General features: G+C 44.2%; 2 protein-coding genes across 2 annotated transcripts in view; one reads left to right on the top strand and one right to left on the bottom strand.

The window, feature by feature from the left end:
- Positions 1-13,863, top strand: part of usta (uronyl 2-sulfotransferase a) — a 44,424-nt gene extending 30,561 nt beyond the window's left edge. The window contains exons 3-8 of the mRNA XM_067242448.1: positions 460-615; positions 5,404-5,483; positions 5,646-5,799; positions 10,902-10,999; positions 11,172-11,329; positions 11,583-13,863. Coding sequence (XP_067098549.1) covers positions 460-615; positions 5,404-5,483; positions 5,646-5,799; positions 10,902-10,999; positions 11,172-11,329; positions 11,583-11,875 — 939 coding nt within the window. The 3' untranslated portion in view covers positions 11,876-13,863. The remainder of the gene's footprint in view (positions 1-459; positions 616-5,403; positions 5,484-5,645; positions 5,800-10,901; positions 11,000-11,171; positions 11,330-11,582) is intronic.
- Positions 13,864-14,620: 757 nt separating this feature from the next.
- Positions 14,621-22,363, bottom strand: slc22a16 (solute carrier family 22 member 16). Its single transcript, XM_067242447.1, has 8 exons — positions 22,263-22,363; positions 20,962-21,438; positions 20,505-20,622; positions 19,032-19,617; positions 17,957-18,084; positions 16,412-16,521; positions 16,165-16,264; positions 14,621-15,998 (listed from the first exon to the last, which is right to left on the bottom strand). Exons 1-8 carry the CDS (start codon positions 22,304-22,306, stop codon positions 15,804-15,806), a joined length of 1,758 nt encoding a protein of 585 aa, XP_067098548.1. The 5' UTR covers positions 22,307-22,363; the 3' UTR covers positions 14,621-15,803.
- Positions 22,364-24,681: the final 2,318 nt, after the last annotated feature.

The following is a 24,681-nucleotide window of genomic DNA, read 5'->3' as shown; positions in this document are numbered from 1 at the left end:
AATAACACAGATAGTTTTACTGAACACTGTTTATCAACAGTCGACTTCCTGTAAAAGCTATTTCGCAAAACAGGAAGGGCATCATTGATAAGTCGACTGCCTGTTCTCAAGATGATACTTTATGTCCTTATCTCTTCCTCTCTCGTTTTCGTAATCTTTCTCAATCCTTTATTTTCTATTTACTTTCTTTCCCTCTCTCTCTCTCTCTCTCTCTCTCTCTCTCTCTCTCTCTCTCTCTCATTTGTAAACTGGAAGGGGGTTTGTTTTCCTTCTCACACCCCTGTCCCAACACTGTTGACCCTCATGCCAGAATGTGCTGCTTACCCTGTGCACACATGTACATAAACATCATTATTTTCCTCTTAACACTCCCCTTTTCCTCCAGAAAGACAGAACGTTTGTACTAAGATACTTTTCCTTTGTTTGTGTGGGCGTGTGTGTGTGTGTGACCCCCTCCAGATCCTACCGTTTCCCAGCCAGGTGGTGTACAACCGCGTGGGGAAGTGTGGCAGCAGGACGGTGGTGATCCTTCTGAAGACTCTGGCAGAGAAGCACCAGTTCAACCTGATCTCCTCAGACATCCACAACAAGACCCGCCTCAGCAAGCATGAACAGGTACGACCTGAGGGATACTGCTGGGTGTCGAAGGGGCCACGCGGCGAAGACGGGGAGGAGAGGGGCCGCTTGTCTGTCATGATATAGTGTTTGTCGTAGAGTGTTTAAAAAGGCTTAAAAAGGCTCAACGGGAAGTATATAATGAATGTAGTTATGTTTCTCAGCTTCATGAGCCAAACAGGATGCCATCCTCAAGTACTTCAAGCTGATCTGGCCTATTGAGCCTCTCTAGGAATGGGACGAAAGAACAAAAGAACAGATGGGGAATCTCTTTATTGTTTCCAGGAGCATCTTAAGCACATAAACAGCCTTTATAGAGGAAAGGCTTCTTTCGTTTAAATCTGTACCCTTCTGAGAAGTGCTGAAAGGCCAGGCCGTGCCTGGGGAAATGCCAATACAAATGCCAACGTCCATGAAACATGGCTGAAAACCCTGCTAATGCTATGGGATTCAAATCACCCCTTTCTGTTTTCTTCTCCTCGTCCTAAACTGAACATAGAAACCTCCATCCTCGGTGCTCTCTGGGTCCGATGGGTAGAGGAAAGATTTGAACAGAGTTACTCCAACAGCACACACCTGCCCTGTGGTCGGCCCTGTAGGACCCCTCCAAGGCATCCTCCAACAGTGCCAAACCAATAAACATGCTCATGTAACCTTCTATAAACTACTCTGGCCGCCCACCTTCTCGTTCACTACACGATCCGGCTTTCTTAGACAGCCCAAGGAGGAAGTGAGTTGGTGTGTGCTTCTGTGGTGTGAACCAAACCTAACCATTTCTCCTCCCCTGAACTTTTCCATTAGCATTGAAGTGTTCTACAGAAAACTGTTGGTAAAGTTATTTCAAACCACTTCTGAGTGGCCAGCTACACATTCATGACCGTTACTGACCGATTGGATTTGGAGTAAATATTTGAAGCTAATATTTAATCAGCAACTTGTTTACTCATTCATCAAATCTGAAAGCATGGCTGTGTACTGTCAAAATTCCATTATAGTCATTAGGATTCTGGAAAAAGAAAGAAAAAATACATAAAACTGAATGACCCTTCAACATTTCGCCACTGTGAGTGAGTGTGCGTGTGTGCGTGTGTGTGTATGTGCAAGTGCATGTGTTGATTTATGCAGATCCACAAACACACTGCCCTAAGTTTAGAGCCTGGTCTCATTAGCCTCTGTCTAGCTGGGTCTGGACCGATCTGTAGGGCTGCTGGCTCAGCTAGTGGTCTGCTAATGGCTTTGCCCTGATCTGAAGCTCTCTGCCTGGTTAGCCAAGCGGGCACAGTTCCCCTCCTCCCTCTCCCGCTCTCTCTCTCTCTCTCTCTTTTTCTCTCTCTTTTTCTCTCTCTTTTCTCTCTCTCTCTCTCTCTCTCTCTCTCTCTCTCTCTCTCTCTCGCTCTCTCTCTCTCTCTCTCTCTCTGTCTCTCTCTTTTTCTCTCTCTCTCTTTCTTTCTCTCTCTCTGTCTGTCTCTCTCTTTGTCTGTCTCTCCCCCGTGTACCCTCAGAGCATAATGTCCTGACTGTGTCTGTACCGGGGAAACATGTTTTGACCGAAAGAGAGAGGTTTATGATTCATCCAGAAATGGCATCACAAAGTCTTTAATAAATGTTAAGTGGAATTTTGCATTGTCACTCTCTCGAAAAGAACCAGCAAATAGACGTGATGCTGCCAGAGCAGCTGTCTGTTCCTGTAACCACCGACCACATGTACGCAAAGACCAAGGAGCTCGCTTCTGCTTTGGACCAGTAGACTGAACATACTATACCTACAATGCAGTTCATTGATTACCTTAACTTTTCTACAAGCCTAGTCATTGACTCTGAATAAAGACTCTTTTTTTGAAAGAACATACTACAGTTTTTCTCGATTGGTTACACACATTTTCTGAATGCATATCTCATACTCTCAGAACTCTACACACAAATCAAGAAAACACACACACAATGGGCAAAACCCCTCACTTCTCCTGCAAAATTAAACTTTACATTCAAAACAATGTTATTTCTTCTCAAAATGGTATTTTGTCTTCAAATGACACACACAACCCATCATATGAATCGACATTTATAAGAACCATTTGAACACTGATGTGCTCAATGTAAAACACTATCATCATAGTGATTTAGGCCTTTTTTTGTTCAGTGTGTTATAAAATATTGAGAATATTGTTTTTATACTCAGATCACAGAAATACACGGTAACAAATATATTTTACGTATTTTTCCCAGAAAAACAATGTAAGCAGTGTACATCCCAACCAACACAAAGTTGCACATACAGTGCTCTACATACAAAACAACATAATCATTTACTGTATAGTGTACACAGTTACATTATTATTATTTTTCTTTGTATTTGCCGCAATGTTATGGCGTTATTTTCTAGGACCATGTTCATGATTTCAGTTTTCTGTTCAGGAGACAGAAGATGTTCCCGACCACCTTGTGTTGGTAATCTTTCAGTTCTGCCAAACAAATAGTAAAATACTGTAAATACTGTGTAGGAATACAAAGTAGGAATACATTTCCCAAATACTTGAAACATACTTTATTTGTACAGTCCTACAGAACAGTCCACAGGCAATACTGTACTACTGTACTCATTGAGTACTGTATTGATATGCAGTAGGCCTACTGCAATTTTGTAGTGAGAGTAGATTTCTTACCTATTCTCATTTCGGAAAGTCCGGATGATGGATGCTACAGTGTACCTGCTCAAATTTGGCTGTACTCTTTGCCCAACCTCCTTCATTGTTAGACCATGGTTGACTACATGGTCAACCAAAGCGGCTCGGATCTCATCAGAGATTATGGTCCTTGGCCTTCCTCATCCTCGTCCTCCCCGTCCTCCTCCTCTTACTCTCACTCCTCTGCCTCTGTTTCCAATGTTGGCATCCATTGCTCAAAAACAGAAGAGGTCACTTGTTGCCCTTTTATGCTAAAGCTCTGATTGCTAATTGTAAAACTGTGTGACAGGTGTTTGTCCTTGCGATGAGTCAGAGTGCGTATTTGAATGGCAGTGTGTTCCTTGTGAAAACAAAAGATTTTCTTCATGAAAATTGTTCCAAATGCAGAGAATTGTGTGTAGTGTTTTGAAAAAAGTGTGTTTTAGAACTGCAATTTGAGTGTAAAGCAGGAATTGTGCTTGTAGTTTAGCAGAATTGGTTCATGGGGTTGGTGCATGAGTTACATGTTGTGGTCATTGTGTCTCAAGTACCAGTATTTGTGTGTAAACAATTGAGAAAAACTGTAATGCATGATATAGTTGAATGGGTGAGGAGAAAGAGGGAGGTAGATTTGGGCTGAAGGCGAGAGATAAGGTGAGAGCCTGTCCATGTTTGTTCATCTTTAAATGGATGAGGTGAAGGGAGGAAGGAGATTTTAGGAGATTACAAAGTGGGGGGTGGAGCAGAGCTGGCAGTCGCTTTCAATCTATTTACACTCCTCTCCTCCTCCCCTTGCCTCCCCCTCCCACCCCCAGTCCAGCCGTCAGATGGGCCCTGTGAGGAAGCCTTGGGGCCGTATGCTCAGGAAGAGAGGGGATGAGGGTAGGGGTGTGGAGGGAGGAAGTATGCCTGGAATCCCAGACTATCCTCTACTTTCACTCTCTCCCCCCGTCCCGCCCTCCTCCTCCCCTCCTAAATGACAGGGGGATTGGCCAGACTCTGTGGACGGGGCGGGTCACACAAACAGGGGAGGGGGTGTTGGGCAGCCTTGTCGTTTCCCTTAAATCAACCCAAACTTGTTTAGTGCCCAGACGTCAGCCAAGAGCCCTATGGGGCTGGACTTTTGTGGAGGAAGTGGGGGGGGATCAACACTGAGCTAATTGGTCTGGACTAGTATTAGCTTTGTAGAGATTTCTCTGTAGAAAAGAGGGAAGGGAGAATGGAAAGAGACAGAGTGAGAGAAAAAGAAAGGGGAAGGAAGTTGGAAGGTAAAAAAGGTATTCATTTGAAGTAGAACATTCATGAGAGACAGTGATGGAGAGAGAGAAAGAATGCGAGAAAGAGACCCCAAGGAAGACAGGAGAGAGTGAGTGGAAATATACTGGATATTGGTGACGAGGAGGCTATCCAGTTGGAGCCTAACGAGGGCCTTAGACAGACTGGCTTGTCTGTGTACATATGCATGGATACATAGATTACTGGAACTGTCCAAGAATGAGCAGCAATGACGCAAGGTCAGGTTCACTAAGATTATTTACTTGGTCCCAGTCAGTTAGAAACTAAAACAAAATGCAATTTTGGAACTGGAAAATATATCAACGTCACAGCCCTTAATGCAACAAGAACCCACACTGGAGCGCAGATTAGACACGGCTTGTGTGCAGAACTCAGTTCACTTGTCGTCTTCTACCTTGTGTTTTCCTCCCATTCTGAAACCTGAGGACAGTGTTTTGGGTGGATGTCTTGTACTGTCCATGTTTCCAGTCCTGGCTCCAGGAACAGTGCTGTGGCACCGAGCAAAAACATGTGTTGTGGCTTAGCTCTCGTTAATACAATCATCTAGGAGTGTGATGGGTCGTATTCCACCGTTGGGACGCCAGCCCCTGGCAAGCTGGGCGGGGGAACTCGAAATCGATTATGCCACATAGACGTGAAACACGATTACACGATAGATCTGCCATCATCCGTGCAAACATCCTCCAGCGTTCAGGGTAACAGTTCACAGAGAAGTAGACTACAGGTTAATCTTGAAGCATTCCGTAAGAGAAGTTGTCTTCAGAAGAGAATCCTTTTGTAGTACTTTCTAGAACAGTTTGTGACTAATGTGAATTTTTGTGTGTTTCAGGTGGATCTTATGAAGAACATCAGTAACATTCCCCAACCCTTCCTGTACACCAGACATGTCCACTTCCTCAACTTCACCAGGTAACAATAGAAACATCACTAGCCTGACAAGAATCCATCAAACTCGCCTTTGTAACTCCAAAATACAGTTTTGGACAGCATGCAATGTGGAATATTTGAAAATACCAGTACTGCTTCTGTAGGGATGAATGGTGAACATGTCTGCCTGTCCATGTTTCCCAGATTTCGAATAGAACAGCCAGTGTACATCAACATCATCAGAGACCCTATCAACCGCTTCCTCTCCAATTATTTCTTCCGACGCTTTGGTGACTGGCGGGGCGAGCAGAACCACCTGATCCGCACGCCAGGGATGAAGGATGATGAGAGATACCTGGTGAGACTCATCCTTAGTGGTCCTTTGTCCATCATGCCATCTTCCATTCATTGATCCGTCCACCAAACCATCCTTTATCCATCTACCCAGCCATCCTGTACATCCGCCCATCCATCTACCCAGCCATCCTGTACATCCGCCCATCCATCACTCCATTCATCCGTTTATGTCTCATCGTCATGTTTCACATCTGAGCCTCAATACCCCAAGGCCCAGTCAGTCAGAACGTAGACGTCGAGGTGTAGAATACCAGAGGGAGATGAAAACGTGCTCACTTCTGTTTCAGTCTGTTTGGTTATTAGTTAGTTGGGGCTGAATCCTTAACCACAGTTAGTCCCGTCTTGATGTCCTGGAGCCATGAGTCATGAGTCTGCTGTAATACCAGAAAGCCTTGGGATGATTCCACAGTAGTTGATGAACTACTTTTCATAAGGAAACTGAATAAGTGACTCAACACAACTTGTCTTTCACTCCGCGTCAACAATGTTTCTCAGAACTGGAGTCTTTTTTTATTTTTTACACGTAACAGCGAACCGGAAGTGTTGGAGCTGTGAGGGTGTGATGGTGCAGATGGTGGCAGAGGAGGGATGACGACGGTTAGGAGAGGAGCAGATGGTGGCAGTTGAGGGATGATGAGGGTTATAGTGAGGCAGGGAGCTACCAGCCCAGAGCTTTTGCCTGATTAGTCTACGAAAGACTCAATTACAGACCCGACTCTTAAATGACAGACTCCCTGTCTGGAACATGTAGACCTGGGGCTGTGTTTACCCCAGCAGCACACTCACAATGTCATGGCTGATCATTCATCCCTTTGAATGTCAAATGTTGCCACACTTTGTACACTGAAACTGTCATTTATATTTGATTCATGTGAGTTGAATAGAGTGGGTGTCTTACTTTACAATGACTGAGGTTGTGAAGGTGATGTGTGCTGTATGGTTAGTGGTGAGGTGCTTGAGATCATCTGGGAGCAGACGTAGTGCGCCAACACTGAGGAGGAATTCCCCTTACTGCTCCCCAGTCACGCATAGAGTCTCACACACACACACACACACACACACACTAGCAATACCATTCTTTAAGAGTGCTGCCACAAATTATTATATAACTGCATAGTATGCATGTACACACTCACAGACTCCCCTGCGTTGTCAAAGATACTCAACAACAGCCATAAAACATTTGCAAACAGTGGATGTAGTTCTGTCTAGAGTTTGACTGTGTGTAATTAAGTTCTGCTGAGGGCCCCTGGAGGTTAGGATCACGTGAGTTGAGTTATTAAACTATGCAGCACAAGAGGCCCCTCTTACTTAGGATAATGTGGTACTTTGGCTGCCTTACCTGTGTGTGTGTATGTGTGTGTGTGCCTGTCTATATTTACATGGTCTACTATGTCACACTGTTTCAGACCCCCCCCTCCCCCCTTTGGAGAGGAGAGGGGAGGAGGAGAGGAGAGGATAGGAGTAGGGAAGGAGAGGAAAGGACAGGCGGAGACGAGAGGAGGTGAGATGAGAGGAGATGAGAGGAGAGCAGGAGTAGCTGAGTGTGTGAGAGGAGCAGCCTCTGAGTGTGTAGAGGAGTGAGTAGAGAAGGTGTCTGGGAAACAACTGTCGGCCCCCTGACCCAGGAACAACTCCTGATGCACTCGTTACTGCAACATTTCTGCAGTGGCCACTCCCTCTGAACACAAACTCAAGGACACACTCCCAGAGACAGAGAGAGAGACAATTGAGGGAAGGTAAAGTGTTGACATATTGTAGCAACGCCAACACCAACCTGCAATGCTCCCAGTTAAGCAGGTGTGTAAACACACACTCCCACATACAGTATATATATACACTCCTGAAGGATGATGCCCTGGCAGCAAGCCGTCCTCATGTCATGACACGCCAGTTCACAACCAAGAAGAGGATGGTCTGATACTTTTACTACCTTTTATTGAACAGTGATGGAAACATTGAGCACTTCACTTGCCACTACTTCTACCAACCCACTCCCAGCCCCACCCCCACACCCCCCCCACACACAGATAGACAATTGAATGGACTCCTCCTCCCCATATGCACACACACTCAAATGAGCAGCAGTTCAGTCAGAGTTCCAGGCACCTCAGAAGTGAATGGAACATTAATCTTCAATTGAATTGGACCAGTGACTGTGTGCAGGCGCCTTTTCCAATACTAATGGGTTTCCCTTTGTTCAAGCACGGAGTGGGCATTGTCCATCACGAGAGTGAAAGTGTATGTTTGTGTGTGTGTGTGTGTGTGTGTCTGCGTTGCTTTGTATAAATGAGCGTGACTGCCCTCCCTGAGGTCCCCTAGACCGTGGGTAGGGCTTGTATCTGGTGTCACACAAGAGGCTGGGGCATGCTTGGCAGGGGTCCAAGTGTGTTTGTGTATGTGTGTGTGTGCATGCGTGCGTGCGTGTGTAAGGGGGGGGAGATGACAATCACACGTGTCACTTCCTGTCTCTATCTCATTTTCTCTCTCTATCTGCTTCAAAAAAAATTTTTCAGTTGATTCTGGCCGGTTTGAGAAACAGCTTCGCCTCCAGAATTGAATCTGTTGTTTATGAGATATTGGCTAGTGGAGAGTGGAGGGTGGGACGTGTTGGGGTGTTTAAGTCTGACTAGGGGGGGGGGGGACTCCTGTTATCCTCATGCTGTGTGTTGCTGTGTTTGTGTGTGTGTAAGAATGTGAGAGAGAGGGAGGATGAGTCAAAGAATGGGGAGAGAGAGTGTGAGAGAGAGGGGATGGGGCAGAGACAGAGAGAGCAGTATTTGTACTAGGATCATGCATGTGGTCTGATGCACAACATACTTGTGTTCTACAAATGTTCTATTTAAGGGGTAGTCCCAGTTGTTCTGTTCTCAGACATACTCTCCCACCGGAGACTCCATCAAACTACCATTCCAGAACATCCTAACAAATGTTTCCTGAGAAAGATTTTTTCCTGAAAAGAAAAAGCAACAGGAATTTGGATGAAGAACAGTGGAGTGTGATGCAGTTGGCTTCATTGAGACTATCTCTGGACACTTGCATCTCGTTGGTCTGTTTTAGGGCAGGGACCTTGCATCCCCTGGTGGAGAGCAATGACAAATACAACTCTGCATTAGAAAGCCGCATTGGAAACCTGATTTCTGTAAATTGCTTTTTCTTTGGTTTTCCTTGTCTTCTTTGAGAAATTTGGTTACAGTGTTCTCCAGTATCTCTCTCTCACTCTCCTTATTCTTTTTCTCTCAATTTTTTTATCCTGATGTTTCAGTGCTGTTATTTGTGTGTGTGTGGTTTTCGTGGCGACAAAGAGCTGTTCTGTCAGGTGTGCTTGGGTAGAGCAGATGTTTCCTGCAGGTCTGGGACTGAGCTGGGTCTAGAGAGTGACCACATGTTAACAGGGCTGCTCATAGGTGTCCCAGGGTCATGTGACTCACCAGGAGAGAGCCTCACACATCCTGCAACCACGCTGATGTCATCATGGCTGTGTTTCCTGAACATTCTAGTTCTGTCTTTTCTCTCTGGCACTTTCTCCGTCTCCTGCCCCCTTCATCGACTGTATTGGCTTATGTGTCTGCCTGTGTGTGTATACATGTTTGTGAGTGTCTGTGTGCATGTATGTGTACAGTAAGTAGTCTAAGTGTGATTAATGTGTGTTTTGGAGAGTGAAGTCAGAGGCCAAGGTGACACATGAATCGTTACTCTTAAGTTTTTTAATATGCGTGACAAGCAGGACTGTTATTAATTAGCTGGAGCTGGCCTGCAGCCTGAGAAAGGGGATGGAGGGCACCTACTGCCTGGATCCATGTGGAAATGGAAATACTACTCATATTAAAACTTTCAATAAATCTGCAAGTTGTTGAAGGATGGTGAATACCTCCCATTGTGTGTGTGTGTGTGTGTGTGTGTGTGTGTGTGTGTGTGTGTGTGTGTGTGTGTGTGTGTGTGTGTGTGTGTGTGTGTGTGTGTGTGTGTGTGTGTGTGTGTGTGTGTGTGTGTGTGAACTTCTGTGAACATTATGCTCCTTTCAGTGTAGGGTCCTTTCACTCCAAGTCACCCAAGCTTTTACCCCCTGGCCCCTCTCCTCTCACCCCAGAAACAGGCTCTCCCTCTGGGCTTCACCAAGGCTAGGAGGTCCTGGGCCTCTGGTTCTGTCTGGCATGGCTTATCCCCTGTGATGGAGTATCTTTGCTTGGGTGGTTAACTTGACCAATGATCCTTTTCCATGTAAAAGTGAGGCCAGGCTAGGCTTGTGAGAACCGACCCTCTCACCAGACCTCATACTACTTTTTCACTGTTCATCTGTCAACACCCTATTCCCCAGACACACTTGCACAGCTACAGTTAAGTTTATGTGTGTGTGTGTGTGTGTGTGTGTGTGTGTGTGTGTGTGTGGTGTGTGTGTGTGTTTGTCCTGTCGCTCTTTCACGTGTTTTTGTTATGTTGCTCAGGCATGGTTGCCATCTATAAAGCTTACGTCACCTGACATGGCTTTGACTCTTGGGTTTGTGTTACTGACACAAACACACACACTTGCACTCTCTCTCTCTCACATACACACACACACTGTACATATGTACAGAATGGTTGACTTCACTCTTTCATGTGCTTTTTTTATCTCTCTTTCCCTCCACTCTTTTTACTCTCTCTCTCTCTCTCTATCTCTCTCTCTCTCTCTCTCTCTCTCTCTCTCTCTCTCTCTCTCTCTCTGCTGCCCTTCATCATGTAGACCTATATGACATGTCTGCATTATACTTTGATAGAAAATATTCAGAGAGCTTATGATTTCATGATCCACATTTAAATTAACTGAAGTTCTTCATTTTATCTACATTCATCTTCAAGGTGATAGGCTCCCCCTAGGGAAAATTATTTAATGTTGCATCCAGGTTGGTTGCAAACCTTGAGCAGTGGTGTGGGGCTGACTTGTACTGGAAACATTTACTTTGTTAACCAATATTCAGAAATCATGCATTTTTCACATTAGTAACCATAACGCTAAGAAGTGGGTGTACTGTGTGTGTCAATAGTCAATAAGTAAGACCAACAAATAAAGTTATGGTTTGTTTGACTTGGACTTCCGTGCTGATCTTGATCCTTCTGTCTCAGGACATTAACGTGTGCATCCTGGAGAATTACCCAGAATGCTCCAACCCAAGACTTTTCTACATCATCCCGTATTTCTGTGGACAACACCCACAGTGCAGGTATTACAACCTGCATGGTCAGGTCCATGATGAAGTCATGTCTTCAGATGAAATAATAGAGGACAAATATGAAAAATGTTCTCATGTTGTGCTGATTATGTTAGGATATCGATAGTTACACATCATTTTCCCTCACAATCTCTCGGTCTCTCTGTCTCTCTGTCTCTGGCAGGGAGCCAGGGGTGTGGGCTTTGGAGAGGGCCAAGCAGAACGTTGTAGAGAACTTCCTGCTGGTGGGGATCCTGGAGGAGTTGGAAGATGTGCTGCTCCTGCTGGAGAGACTCCTACCTCACTACTTCTCTGGTGTGCTGGGCATCTACAAGAGCCCAGGTACACACACACACATACACCCACACATACACACACACACACACACACATACACACACATACATACAGAGGAAGACTTAAAGAATGTTTTTGTTTTTTCAATTCTATTGGCCTATAAAGGGCTAGTTCACAACCATTTGCGTTTTTTGTGTTCTGTCATAAGTGGGCCTGTTTCCTCATCTCATGCTTTCTCGTTTAACCCACACTTCACTCATTTCCCGCGGTCTCCCTCTTGTCTCTGCCCCTTCCTGCAGACTACAGGAAGATGGGGAACATGACAGGCACAGTCCGTAAGCACACGCCCACCCTGGAGGCGCTGCAGGTGCTCTACCACCGCATGCGCTACGAGTACGACTTCTACAACTTCATACGTGACCAGTTCCACCTCATGAAGAAGAAGATCGGCCTCAAGTCCATCTCGCGCCCGCCCGCCCACCAGGCATCCTTTCTGAGAGAGCTGGAGTTCCACACCCCTGAGCCCCTGGACGAGGACGAGGAGCTGGAGGCCGACCTGGAGGACGCCAACAGCTGGTTGGTGCAGCCCTGAGTGTTGCCGCGGTGCCTGTGGAAAGAGCCGTGATTAGCTGGAGGTGGCAGGAAGGGGTGGGGATATGCCCTGTCTGTCAGCATTCCCAACAGGAAGAGGAAGTGAGGTTGGGGGTGTGTGGATCCTGATGCCCGTGTTTTTACGGGCTCCTTGTTGCATCTGTCCTGGACTCTCCGCATGCCTTTGAGGACCATGGCAGTGGGTGGGCAGCTGGACAAACTGCCATATTTAAATATTGACTAGAATAATGGGAAATATTTTTTTCTTCAAAGATCCATTGTTTTTGTCCCTTAGTTTTTTTATTTGTTTGATCCAAGAGGCTGTCCTAGTTGGTGGATCAATCTCCAGGTGAGATATGAATAAAATATATGGAGGCGATTTAGGAAGCATTTTCAGAGTTGGGGAGGGGGGAGGGGGGGGGAGTGCCTGAGACGGGGGACTCGCTGCAGTGGAAGTAGTCCCAGGTCTTCCCCAACCTCGTCATCCCTTTCATTCTTCTTCACCTTACATCCTGTACTAGGGAGGTGTCCTTACATGTGACTACAACCAAACCTTGAATGCTGTTTAACAGTCATCCAAGACTTCTCAAAGTGCCAAACCTCACTTCTTGGGTCTCTGTTGTCACATGAACCCAGATTGGAAGAGTCCATTCCTCACATGGGTGGAACATGTGGGGGTGACTTGCATCAATCCAGCTATAGTTTATGTGATTCATATCTGTATACTTGTGGATAACTTATGAGGGTTAAACTGTAAGCAGAGGAGCACTTATCTATGAATTCAGAGAATTCAAATTGTGAGCCTGTGATTGGATTCTGACATTAGTATTTGTCACTGACAGTGTAATAAGACTGAAAGTTGAGATTTAGCAAATTCAAAACATTAGAGGGGTCCAATCAGGTTAACTGAATCTCTAATTAATAGGATGGCAAGACTTTACAGTAAGATTACATTAATTGTGTAAGTACATAGTAATCGCGATATAATTAAGTTGTATCAAGTGGTATAGATTACAACAAAAGTGTAAGAAGGCACAGTAACAAAAAGGTGTAAGGGTGAAGTTGAAGGTTGTGTTACCAAAACCATTTTAACATCCACTTACTCCTGGAAGCCCAAGGTTCCCATATCAAGTTCAACCGTATTGAAGTGTACTGTAACTACAATGTTGTAACTATTAGTATTGCTACTTAGTTACATGGTAGTTAGTGTAACCTTTAATGTAAAGCGACGCCAAGATGATATTTTTGGACCGACCATTGACATAAACATGGAACATTTGGTTATAGTTCCATTAACACAGCTACAGTAATTTATCTCCAAAAACTGGTCAAACCATGAAGGCCTGATTAATCCAAAGCGTTAAACATCTGCAAATGAACAGAATTTTTGTTAGAAGCATAATATGTGTATTATACTGTGCTTTGATCACACCCCAGTTCCTTTAATACAAGATTGTTTGTTTTCTAGCCACTCCTAACTAAAAATCCTCTTGTTTTTTCTGGAACCAATCAATAAATCTACCTACACATAACTATGATAACTAAGGAGATGGAATGGGACTGGTGGTTGTCATGGATCCCTGCTGTTTCCAGATCCCCTGTCTTCTTCTTAGCCAACAGTGTCAGCTCGTGTATCTGTACCCTGCAAGAACAAATGTCATTAAGCTCCTATCAGACATTAGTACAGTATATTTGACATGCAACCCTTATGGTGTAATATAGGCATGTCTATTTTTCATTGTTTTTAACATTCTCTTTTCAACAGTTTAATTTATTATTATGTATTCACAGAAATTCCATATAAGCTTCTCAGGAAAGAAAATGTTTTATTACGACCGTTAAATATGTTGGGATCTTACAGCAAAGAAGCCTATTCTGGTTCTTACAGAAATGAGTCCAAAATGAACTGAAACAGCTACAGATTAGTGAAACTAGGTTACAACAGAGTCTATTGTTTTGTCCGTTTTGAAAATAAAAATCTGCTAACAATTGCAGTTACCGTCTCTTCTTTTCTTTCAGATATCAGAGAATTAAACAAAATTTTTGTACGTAATATTCTTTCCACAATTATTTATTTTAGTTACATTTTCTTTACATTAAGTTTATTGACTTAAAAGCATTTACTTTACTAACATCTATCCAACGGGCAGATAGTTAAGTTAAGGATACAGCCTTCCTTACAGTTGTTACGCCACCTGGAGAGTAATATTAGAAGATTGAATGAGATAAACATATTGGAGGACAAATATATATCCAGGTCTGGAATGTGTTACTGTGAAGTATCTCCTAAAATGACCAGCAGGGGGCATTATCTCCTACCCCAGATTGAAAGATGAGTTACTTACGCACTAGCAGGTCCTCAGGTAAACTTGTACAGACTTATGCTGCAAATAGTTATGTGTAGGCCATTGTATGAGTCTGTCGTTATTTTTTAACCATATCTGTATCATCTTTTTATAGTGTGTGTGTGCGTGCGTATGAGGTTAACAGGCTGTAGATCAAACGTTCTCTCTTTTTATCTATACTGTAACTCAATCACAACATGTGTTTGTGCGAGTGAATTGGTTTGCTACACAAACACTACATATCCCCACACATACAAACACCAGAGAGAATTACTCAGTCTGTCTAAGGCCACGTACATGCGATCCTGATGTTAGAATTGACCAACAGATAAAGTATAAAGTTTTGCAGTGAAAGTCTGAAGGTGTGAAGTTTCGGTTTTATATATTCCAACAAGGCCATATTAGGCATTTTCTTTTAATTTCTTTCAACAAAATAAATTATAATAATTAAACTTACATCAGTACAAAAATACATGCCAACCACTCAGTACAAAAAGACATAACAACCACTTCACTGGCTAAGACTAAACAGACTGTGTGCCTTAAGTCAAAGACTCAGTATTTCCATGAGATAAGTAACAGATGTAATATAATTGTTTAAAAACTGGTGTCGTTTTTTCAATGGGTTAATAATCACTGTATTTGGTCCAAATATGGTCCTTATACACGCAAGCTGTACATGTTGGAAGCAAGAATTCTTTTAACTAAATAATACAGCAGTCCCAACACAGACATGTAAGTTTAATACAGTACTGTATTAAATATGGACACCAGTATATAGCTTGGATATTTTCAGATGACCCAATCACACACAATAGCTCAACTTAAATTATTGGTAAACAACACTGATGGACAGTGAGAATATTAAGGATTACATCACAGTGAGATCCTGCACAATAGATTCCCTGAGATTCTATAACTAGTGCCTGGTTATTGTGGTTACGCATTTATGCGTGTTTTCTTTCTTCTTCAAAATGGCCACCGGAATCTATTCACATGATAGCTGTAGAGAAGCGGTCATCTAATCATCTGTCAGTTCACTTGTGTCACTGTACGAGCACAGAGACACACAGACTCACACCACTCTCACTTTGTTCATTACACACACACACACACACACACACAAACACACAAATACACATGCAACTGATTATCTTCATGCTGTTTGTAAATTCCCTGGTTGCTATGATGCTAAGGCACACGACTACCACATCTGTGGCATCTGTCGAACAGCAGAACTGCTCGCGCTCCATCGTCCCTGGCAACAGCAAGCTGGGCTCCTGGGAAGGGTGGTGTCCCTGCTCTATAATTGGTCTCTTGGCCGATGTAAAAAATATATTTCATCTGAAAGTTTTCTTTAGTATCCAAATGAGAAGTTGTTTGGTTGGATCCTGAGCGTACTTTGTATTCATTTTATTTTTTTCCATTTGTAGAAACCTCACCCTTGCTTTCGCCTTGGTTTCTTTCTTTACTCCCCTTTTTGATTTTTTGGGCGCCATCTATGTTAATTTCCTCTCTTTCTTTCTCTTTCTTTCTCCTTCTCTCTCTCTCCCTCTCTCTCTCTGTCCCTGGTTGGCTGACAGCTCAGGCCTTGATCTGGTGGTTGGAGCTCTGGATCATCTCTACTCCATCCTCCATCCCCAGGTCAGGGATCCTCTTGCTGGGCTTGCGTCCCAGGGCCTCAGCTTCCTTCAGGGTGGTAGTCAGGGGCTCCCCCAGGGTCTCTGGTAGCAGGAAGGTCATCACACCGATGATGAACGCAAGGACCCCCACAATCAGCTGGGGAGAGAGGATCGAAAGGAGAGATGTCAAGGTAAGAGAGAGAAAAAGGGATAAGAACAGGAATGTGCTATTACATTTTATTACAGTAGTTCAATATTCAACCAGAGACAGTGTGAGTTATACGGAGTGTAAAGCACATGGTGCCTGAGGTGGAGGAGGGTACCTGAGGTAAGAACAACCAGATGTCGGCCAGGTACACGCAGAACGGAGCCACCACACTGCCCACACGACACATCATACTGCCACTGCCTACCGCAAGGGACCTGGGCACACACACACGACCACCATCATACAGTGTGTAAGGTATATCATATGTCTTTAAGAGACGTGTGCGTGTGTGTGTGTGTGTGTGTGTGTGTGTGTGTGTGTGTGTGTGTGTGTGTGTGTGTGTGTGCGTGTGTGTGCAGTACCTGATGACGGTAGGGTAGAGCTCACAGGTGTACAGGTAAATTAGTCCAAAGGCGATGGCAATGGCAAACTTGCCTGTCATACTGAGGATGATGGCTAAAACCTGTATATCCTGGAGAGCAGAATGGAGAGAACAATGGAGAGAGAAAGATAGGGTGGGGGACAGGGGGGATAAAGATAACACTATAAACACAACCAATGTGTGTGCATGCATGCATGTGCTTGTGTGAATGCGTATCAATGTCAGCATAGGTTTGTGTGCCTGTGTGTGTGCCTGTGTATGTGTGTGTGTGTGTGTGTGTGTGTGTGTGTGTGTGCCTGTGTTTGTGTGCCTGTGTGTGTGCCTGTGTTTGTGTGCCTGTGTTTTATGTCAGTAGAAAGAGCTCTGTTCCTTGGGATCTCCTCAAGCCATCACACACACAGCTGAAGGGTCAAAACTCAGCCAGCTGTTGCCAGGGCTAAAGACATAGACTCCAGACCCAGCACTAGCCTAGTACCGGCTACGGAGCAAAAACATACAGCCAACCTAAAGCCAACCTGGGCCCAAATTGGTGTCAACCTAAACTGAAACAATCCATTTTATAAGATATACTATACTCCTACACACCATGTAATACTAATATATCCTGTGTGATCTTTTTTAGACCACAGTTTTTATGTTATTTGTTGTAGGTTTTTGCTAATATTTGCTCAAGACGGCTGTAATTGATTAACCCTTCTCTAGCTCTCTTTCTCTCTATGTATCTCCTGCCCTGGAAGCCTTTATTTTCACCTGATGACGTCCTGATGCTTGCTCACTGGTTTTGTTTACTCTGGGTTCTCTGGGGTCAAAGGCACTTTTTATTTGGGAGTTATGGCTCATATCCAACACACAGAAAACCACCAGCACCTAAACACACACGTACCTGCGTATATCACAGAACACACACAGTCATGGCCATAAGTTTTGACAATGACAAAAGTGTTTTGCAAAGTGTTCTGGTTCAATATTTGAGGAAAATGTTTTCACATGTTTCTACAGAATACTGGAATACAATAAGGCACATTCCATATTTTTAAAGCTTTTTTGGGGCGAAACTGTTCAATATATGCAAATAGTCCCCCCTTTTACAGCAGTCAATCTGCTCTTAAAATCCAATCAGAATGATAGAGTGGTTTCACCTGGCTAGAACTGACTTACTGAAATGATGTTAGCAGTCATTTTATGCCAAGGCCCAGCAAGCTTTGCAAACACAAAATGTATATTGCTCCCAATACCTTTGGCCACGGCTGTACACACTATGGAACTCTGACTGGGGGTACAACATTACAATATCTGTAGCTCCGGTGTGTTACGGGTTACATACAGATCTGGGCATGAATGGATGAGGTTAGAACATCTGATATCATAGTCTGTTAAAGGATGTTAAAGGATTATGGTGCTTTTGTTAGTCTTTGTGGTATTTGTTGTTTGTCACATTGTATCCTATAAGAAAACACGGACACACAGAAATGTATGTACATACATACACACACACTCTACGTACGTACACACACACTCTACGTACATTTGGCACCACAATGATGAGCATGCAGGCAATCCCACTGAGCAGCAGAGCTGGGGCACACGTCCTCTTCCTGCCCACCCGGTCCATGGCATAACAGCCAATCAGATAGGAGGGGAACTCCACAGCACCTGCAGACAGCCAATCATAAAGAGGCGAGGAAAGGAGAGGTAAGGAGATGGCAAAAGTGGGTGACACAAAGACGTTCTGTCTGGTGGCAGCTGTCAGGGTGTCAGCTGTTGCTGTAAATTGACTGACAAGAAATGTGTTGAAATGAAGCATGCGCAAGTTCAGTCAGGCAAGACCGATCTCCGCACTCGGGCTTAATCGTAGTGTACACTTCTCACTCCCCCCGCTAAGAACGCCCTACCTTCCCCCCGTTCCCTGGTCGGGCGGTCACTAGGGTTCAGGTCGATTAGCGCTCCCGCTATCAATTAATGGTGTCACATGATCCGTGCCTTTAAATATGATTCTCTCCCTTTGTAGTTTGTCCATGCTATCAAGTGCGCGACCCTCCACCACCCCGTCGCCGCCCGGCTGGCATTCCAGAGTTTCAGACCTGATTTCTAAAGTGATTGTAAAGGGCAGTAATGGTTAAGGGCTTTGGGGCTTGTCTAGGAAACAGCTCCTGTAGCCTGCCGTTGGAAGGGTTTATCTGATAGGATTACGCAACAGTCTGCAACATTTAATTTTAGACACTGAGGAAAGGGTCTGTTTGGGTCTGTGGACTAGGCCACATTCATAAATGCACAGAACCTGTGTAACTGTGATGTAGAGTCTCTCTCACTCACACACAGACACACACACACACACACTTGCACACTACCTGCATTCAAAACTAAGAAGCTGCTCAACAATTACACTGTTCATTTAAGTTAGTACTTAAATGTAGGCTAGTCTACCAATGTAGACTAGTCTGCCCATGTATGCCACTCTGTTCATGTAGGCAAGTCTGTCAATGCGACAATTCAGCGAACCCACAGTGCAATGTAAAAAAACACATATCATTATCACTACCAGGTTCATGCTGAACACATTGCCCCTAGCTGTACCTGAGTCAGCCCCTATCTGTACTCACCAGCCAGGAAGAGGTTGATATACTGGTTCCCCCCAAGGTTGACAGAGCCCAGGGAGAACACATAGTAGCCCAGGCTGCCAATGAACCAGATGGCCCACACCGTCAGCGTTCTGCCAGCCATCCTCCAAGTGCCAAAAAGATCCAGGATGCTCAGCTTCCTCTCAGGCAACCCCAGCTCACACTTTGGCCCAGCCTCAGGCCCAGGCCCAGACTCAAGCATAGCCTCCTTTTCCCCAGAGCCCTGATCCTCCGTGGCCAGGAGGTCTGTGGCCTTCAGCCCAGACTCCAGACCGTTGAAGCGGGCCATGATGTCCAGCAGGGCCTGGGTGTCCTGGATGCGGCCCTTGGCCATCAGGTAGAAGGGCGTCTCTGGGAACATCCAGCAGAAGAGCAGGAAGGGGGAGGTGCAGACGGAGAGGATGATTTGGTAGACCCACCACACCCGGACCAGGTAGCCCACCAGGGCCACCACCATGATGCCCACGGCAAAAGAAGCGTGCACGTGCATGGAGGTCCACGTGCGCACCTTGTTACCGGTGAACTCAGTCACGTAGACAAACACCACCACCAGGTAACCACTGGACACCTGCAGAGGTGTGTGAGGGGGTGGGGTATGAGGGGTGTGTGCAAGGGGGATGGTGTATAAGGGGGTGTGGGGTGTGAGGGGAATGGGGTATAAAATCAGACATGGTAAGTTAGTCAAAGGCAAAGTCCAGCAACAAACTGTGTGATTAAAGTGTTGTGAGCAGTGTTGTGATTATTGATGAATGCCAACAGCTGTAGGTCTGGATGAGGAAAGTGGGGAAGGGAGTATTTGAAGAGTGGAAGGAGAGAAAGAGAGAGGACTAGAAAACTGACAGGAAAAGAAAGGGAGAAAAAAGGAAAAGAGGGGAAAGGAGGGAGAGACAGAAGGAAGAAGGATGAGAAGAATAGGGGGGGAGAAAGAGGAGGGGGAAAGAGAACACAAGAACAGTTTCTCCTCATGTCACAAGAACAGTTTTCTCAGTTTCTCAACAATTTCTTTCCGCTGCTAGCCTTTTTAACAAGGCTCCAAACTGACACTCTGTCACTTTACCCCATACACTCTGTCACTTTAACATATTCAGTATTATTTTTATTCTATATTATTTTTTATTTTATATTATATTTATGTTTTATATTATATTGTGTTTTTATTTTATATGAAATTGTATAGCTCTGCCATTGTATGTTAAAGAGATCCTTGTGACCTAGTGATTTTTCTTTGATCTTGACTAAGACCGTGGCCCTCCTTACAGACACATGACAGTATTCTAGTGTAGGTATTATATGTCAGCAGCAGTTAAAGACATCCAACTCCCTCACTTAGAGGAGACTGGATCCAGCCAACCAATCCTAAGAAGCATTAGGCTCCCACCCCCCTTTGACCAGCCCCATTACTGTTTTTTAGTGAGGCTTGTCTATGCTGGCCATCTCCACCCTCCCCCTGCTCACCATGGCGAGGAAGAAGCGGACAACTATGAAGAAGTAGTAGTTTCCTGTGAACGCCACACACACACCGAAGATGAACTGCCCCAGACTGGTGAACTGTAGAATCCTCTTCCTGCCCACCCTGGAGAGGAGAGAGGGAAGGATGGAGAGCGAGAGTCAAGACAGACAGACAGAAAAAAGTAATGACAGGCAGAGAGAGAGAGAGAGAGAGAGAGAGAGAGAGAGAGAGAGAGAGAGAGAGAGAGAGAGAGAGAGAGAGAGAGAGAGAGAGTTTGGTATTAGTGCTGGTAGTGATGTTGGCTGCCAGGGAGTAGCCCTGGGGGCCCGAACTGAATCCCGGAGACCTGATCTGACCTCCTTGTATCTCCCTGAGTCTTCACCTGGCTTTCAGGATCTAATTCCCACTTGACTGTTGGACAGACTGGTGGGCCCTGAAAAGCATACCTCCAGAGCAGCTTACCTATCAGCGATGTCCCCAAACACCAGGGCCCCAATCAACACTCCCAGCATGAAGGTAGGCTGACACAGCTTGGCCAGCCATTCCCTCTCACACACCAGGTCCCAGTCCGTCACAATGCTCTGGTACACCTCGCTGTGGTCGTACACGTAGAGCCCGCCGCACGCTGACACCGTCTTGTTGCCGTCAAATTGATACGTGAAGTCCGTAGGGTTGATCCGTAAAGCGCAGCTGCAAGGGCTTAGCTCCCATTGGTCACCACTGGACGTTTGCACAACCACTGGCCCCTTCCCCGGTGTGAAGAAAGGTAACACCTCCTCCAGCGTGCGTCCCGTATGGTTATCGTACAGCACGTCGCTCAGGTTCCCTGGCGGTGCACAGACGAAGCTTGGCGTCTCCACAAGAAACACAGATGCAAGGTAGTGGATTCCACAGGCTATGGCCTGGAACACTGCAGCAAAGTACAAACATGCCTGGAACCTTGGAGGGGAGAGGAGAGGGGTTCAAAAATGGAAAGACATTTCACCACTGGACCAATCTGTTTTATCAAAGCAATGACCTGCCTATGAATGAGTGGAAAGATTTATGTAAGGTTTCTATAGAATCTTTTGCTTTTGTGATTCCTACAAAAATGCCATAAAAACTATAATACAATGCAACATTGCTGATGGATTATCATCAACATGCAATCAGATGCAGTCTAAACGTGTTGCCGTTTGTTAAATTATGTTGTCATCTGTCATTGTTAATCTCACATGCTATTAATGTTTTATTGTTTACGATAAGTTTCTTTTGTATGCATGTGCTGTAATAGGGCATTGTGACCACGTGACCTGCACCTATTTAAGAGGTGATCATCATCATATATTTGTTCCGGCGACTGATGCCTCCCAGCGCGCCAATTGATCTTGCCTAGTTTAAAGATTACTTATTTGGAGTAGGCTACAGAATGGAAAATCCAACACCGTTGTCGGTGCGTTTGGACTGAATCTTAAACCTAGTAAAAATACAGTGTGCGAAATCTCTCCCAAATATCAGATTTGAAAGCTCTAATGAAATGTCTGGCCACAAAAAGACTAGTAACCAACATTTACTATTCCAAAAAAACCAGAGCAACAACGTTATACTCTTTAAATTGCTATAGGAAGATCTAAACTCTTAGCCAAGTTAACAAACTAACGTCCGCAAGAGGAGTAGCCTACTCTTGAGATCGAGACAGCAGGAAATGTTCAGGCTACTAATAACAGAACATTTAATTCACCATACACTTCACAAATTACGGTTTAAATGATTTATATAAGTACCTTTTAAAGTGTCCAAGTTCATCGAATATTCGCTCAACTGACATTGTTCTGTTAAGTGACCTGAAAATCTGACAGTCTAATTTAAGCGACACCAATACGTTCCTCGGGTCGTCGGATAGCGGATTCTAAAAAGGATCCAATTTGTAGTTGCCTCGCAATGATCTCTGTTTAAGAGGTGGCGCTAAAGTACATATCTCCGCCCTTTTCGTGAGTTGTAAAAAGTTCACTTTAACTCAAGACTACATCAGCGGCTTAGGGCGGAAGTTAATGAGAATGATGAGCGTATTTTATCAACATTATATGCAAATTGTGTCGTTGTGCGCCCCACTGTCAGTGATTGGGTCAGCCAAATAGGCAGCACAGCCTACCTGATGAACCTTCATATTTTGCTCACTAATAATTGGACCATGTGATGTTCCAGGATGGAACGATGTCTCCCAAACATTGTATAAATACTTAGATTTATACATTTATACCTACTTCTATTAATTTATTGTCTGATTGTTTTCTTTTTTCTTATCAAACTTGTAATCCCCTTAGAATGTTGCAACATTAATTAAATACTTTCTTATAATTTTTTGTATTATTAATATTGTTATTTCTTCTTATTCGTATTACCTTAAATTCGTATTACCGTAAACAGTGTTTGTTGTAATTCACAGCTTTTAGAGGTCCCTGTTGTGAGGTTAACAAGCTACTGACCTCTCTCGCTCTTCCTCTCTTTCTCCCCTTCTCTCACAGTGAACTCTGGTTCTTGAAGGATAATGTGAAACTTTCAACAACAAAAAATTGCTATGCTTGGCCTGTCGGGTTATGGTTAATCCAAGGGTTAATCCAGCACACCAATTTTGAATTTTTATTTGTGAAACAGTTTATTAAAGCTCTGATAAGACAGTCTGGCTTTAGAAAGGCTGAACTTTAGGCCATTTTAACACACCACACAGATGTTTGTACAGTATTTTCAACTGAGTTTGGCCTTGGCACTGTTGGCTTACTATCTTCACCTGCTCTAGTAACAACTGGACATTTCCCACAGCGCAGCTGCACCATAGTGTGTGTGTGTGTTTGTGTGTTTGTGTGCATGCATTACTGATTTAGTGTTACTTGGACAAAGGTTTTCAGACATACTTCCCCCTTGTTTGTGTGTGGATAATCTGTTCTTGTTGACCAGATTTTACCTGCTGATATCAATTTTATTGAAATACAACTGTACTGTGTCTGTGTGTATTTCTGTAACACAATCTTGTTTTATACCCACAAATCAGGCCACTCAGACGAAACAACAAACTCCAACCTAGTTATTCTCAAATGGTTTGAAAAAAAGCAACATCTAGTTTTGTGCACATACATAAATAAACAAGCACACGGTATGCTGAGAGCATGCACACACCCTTTAGCACAAGCCAATCACAAGCCAGTTCTTTTTCTATTCCTGTTAGCACCACTTGCTTATTTTGGGGGGTTTCCTCCCCCTTCCCTCTTTTTCTCTCTACCTTTCTGTCTTTTCCTCATTCCTTCCTTCTCTTGTATTCTCTGGGGAGTCAGCTGACCTCTCGATATTCCACACTCATTCTATACCTGTTGACATACTCTTTCCCATTCATTTTGCATAGTGTTTAGTTTCATAAACCACAAGAAAATGAAATTACACCAAGACTAGAGAAAAGGAAAAAAAATGTAAGGAGAGAAGAAGAGAAGAGTAGATAAAAGAAAAGACAAGAAGAGGAGAGGGTTGAGTTTGTAAAAGAGTCACTTCCAAAAACATGGTTTAATTTGCTGCATGCAGATCCTCCACACACAGCAGGGTTAATGACCATGGTAGCGTTTGGCGTGATGAAGACCCACCAGCCTAGCAACAGGGGGAGTATAACTTGACTCCAGGGAGTATAAATTGACTGCACTCTTTGACCCCACTTTCACCTTTCACCTCTACTGGTTCAGCACGCTTCTGAAACACAGTAAGTGTTCCCCTGACACACACATACAGACACACACAATCCCACATGTGTGCTTTTCGGGTGTGTTACTGCTGCAGATTCAATATACGTAACTTAGTTAGGCAGTCAGACTTCTATGTGTGAAGAACAGGTCATGACATATTAAGAGACACACACACAGGAATAATACATAAAGATGGCAACTTTCTACTTTATCTCTCTAGATCCAGATTATTCTATCTTCTTGATCAGGCCACTGTGGACCACAGCCAATAAAAGTTTGTTCAGTTATGACACAATTTGTGAAATTTCTTCCTTTTACATTGAGTGACTTTCTTTCTCAAAGTTTTTGTCTTCTTTTACAGTCAATATTCAAAAATGTTGCAGGGTACTGAATTATGTTAGTTTTTTTTTAACATCCCCACTCCTACAGCTAGACCTACTTCCAGTAGAGGGCGCCACATGCTAAATCTGCATTATTA

This window comes from Osmerus mordax, chromosome 8, assembly GCF_038355195.1.
Source record: "Osmerus mordax isolate fOsmMor3 chromosome 8, fOsmMor3.pri, whole genome shotgun sequence".
In the NCBI taxonomy this organism is placed as follows: Eukaryota; Metazoa; Chordata; class Actinopteri; order Osmeriformes; family Osmeridae; genus Osmerus; species Osmerus mordax.
This window is presented reverse-complemented; position numbering and strand designations above follow the sequence as displayed.

Coding starts and splice junctions, on each gene's coding strand:
- slc22a16 (XM_067242447.1), bottom strand. CDS start 22,306: ATGTCAGTTGAGCGAATATTCGATGAACTTGGACACTTTAAAAG. Junction 16,522..17,956: donor TCATCATTGTGGTGCCAAAT/GTACGTAGAGTG, acceptor TCTGCTCTCCAG/GATATACAGGTTTTAGCCAT. Junction 16,265..16,411: donor CTCTACCCTACCGTCATCAG/GTACTGCACACA, acceptor GTGTGTGCCCAG/GTCCCTTGCGGTAGGCAGTG.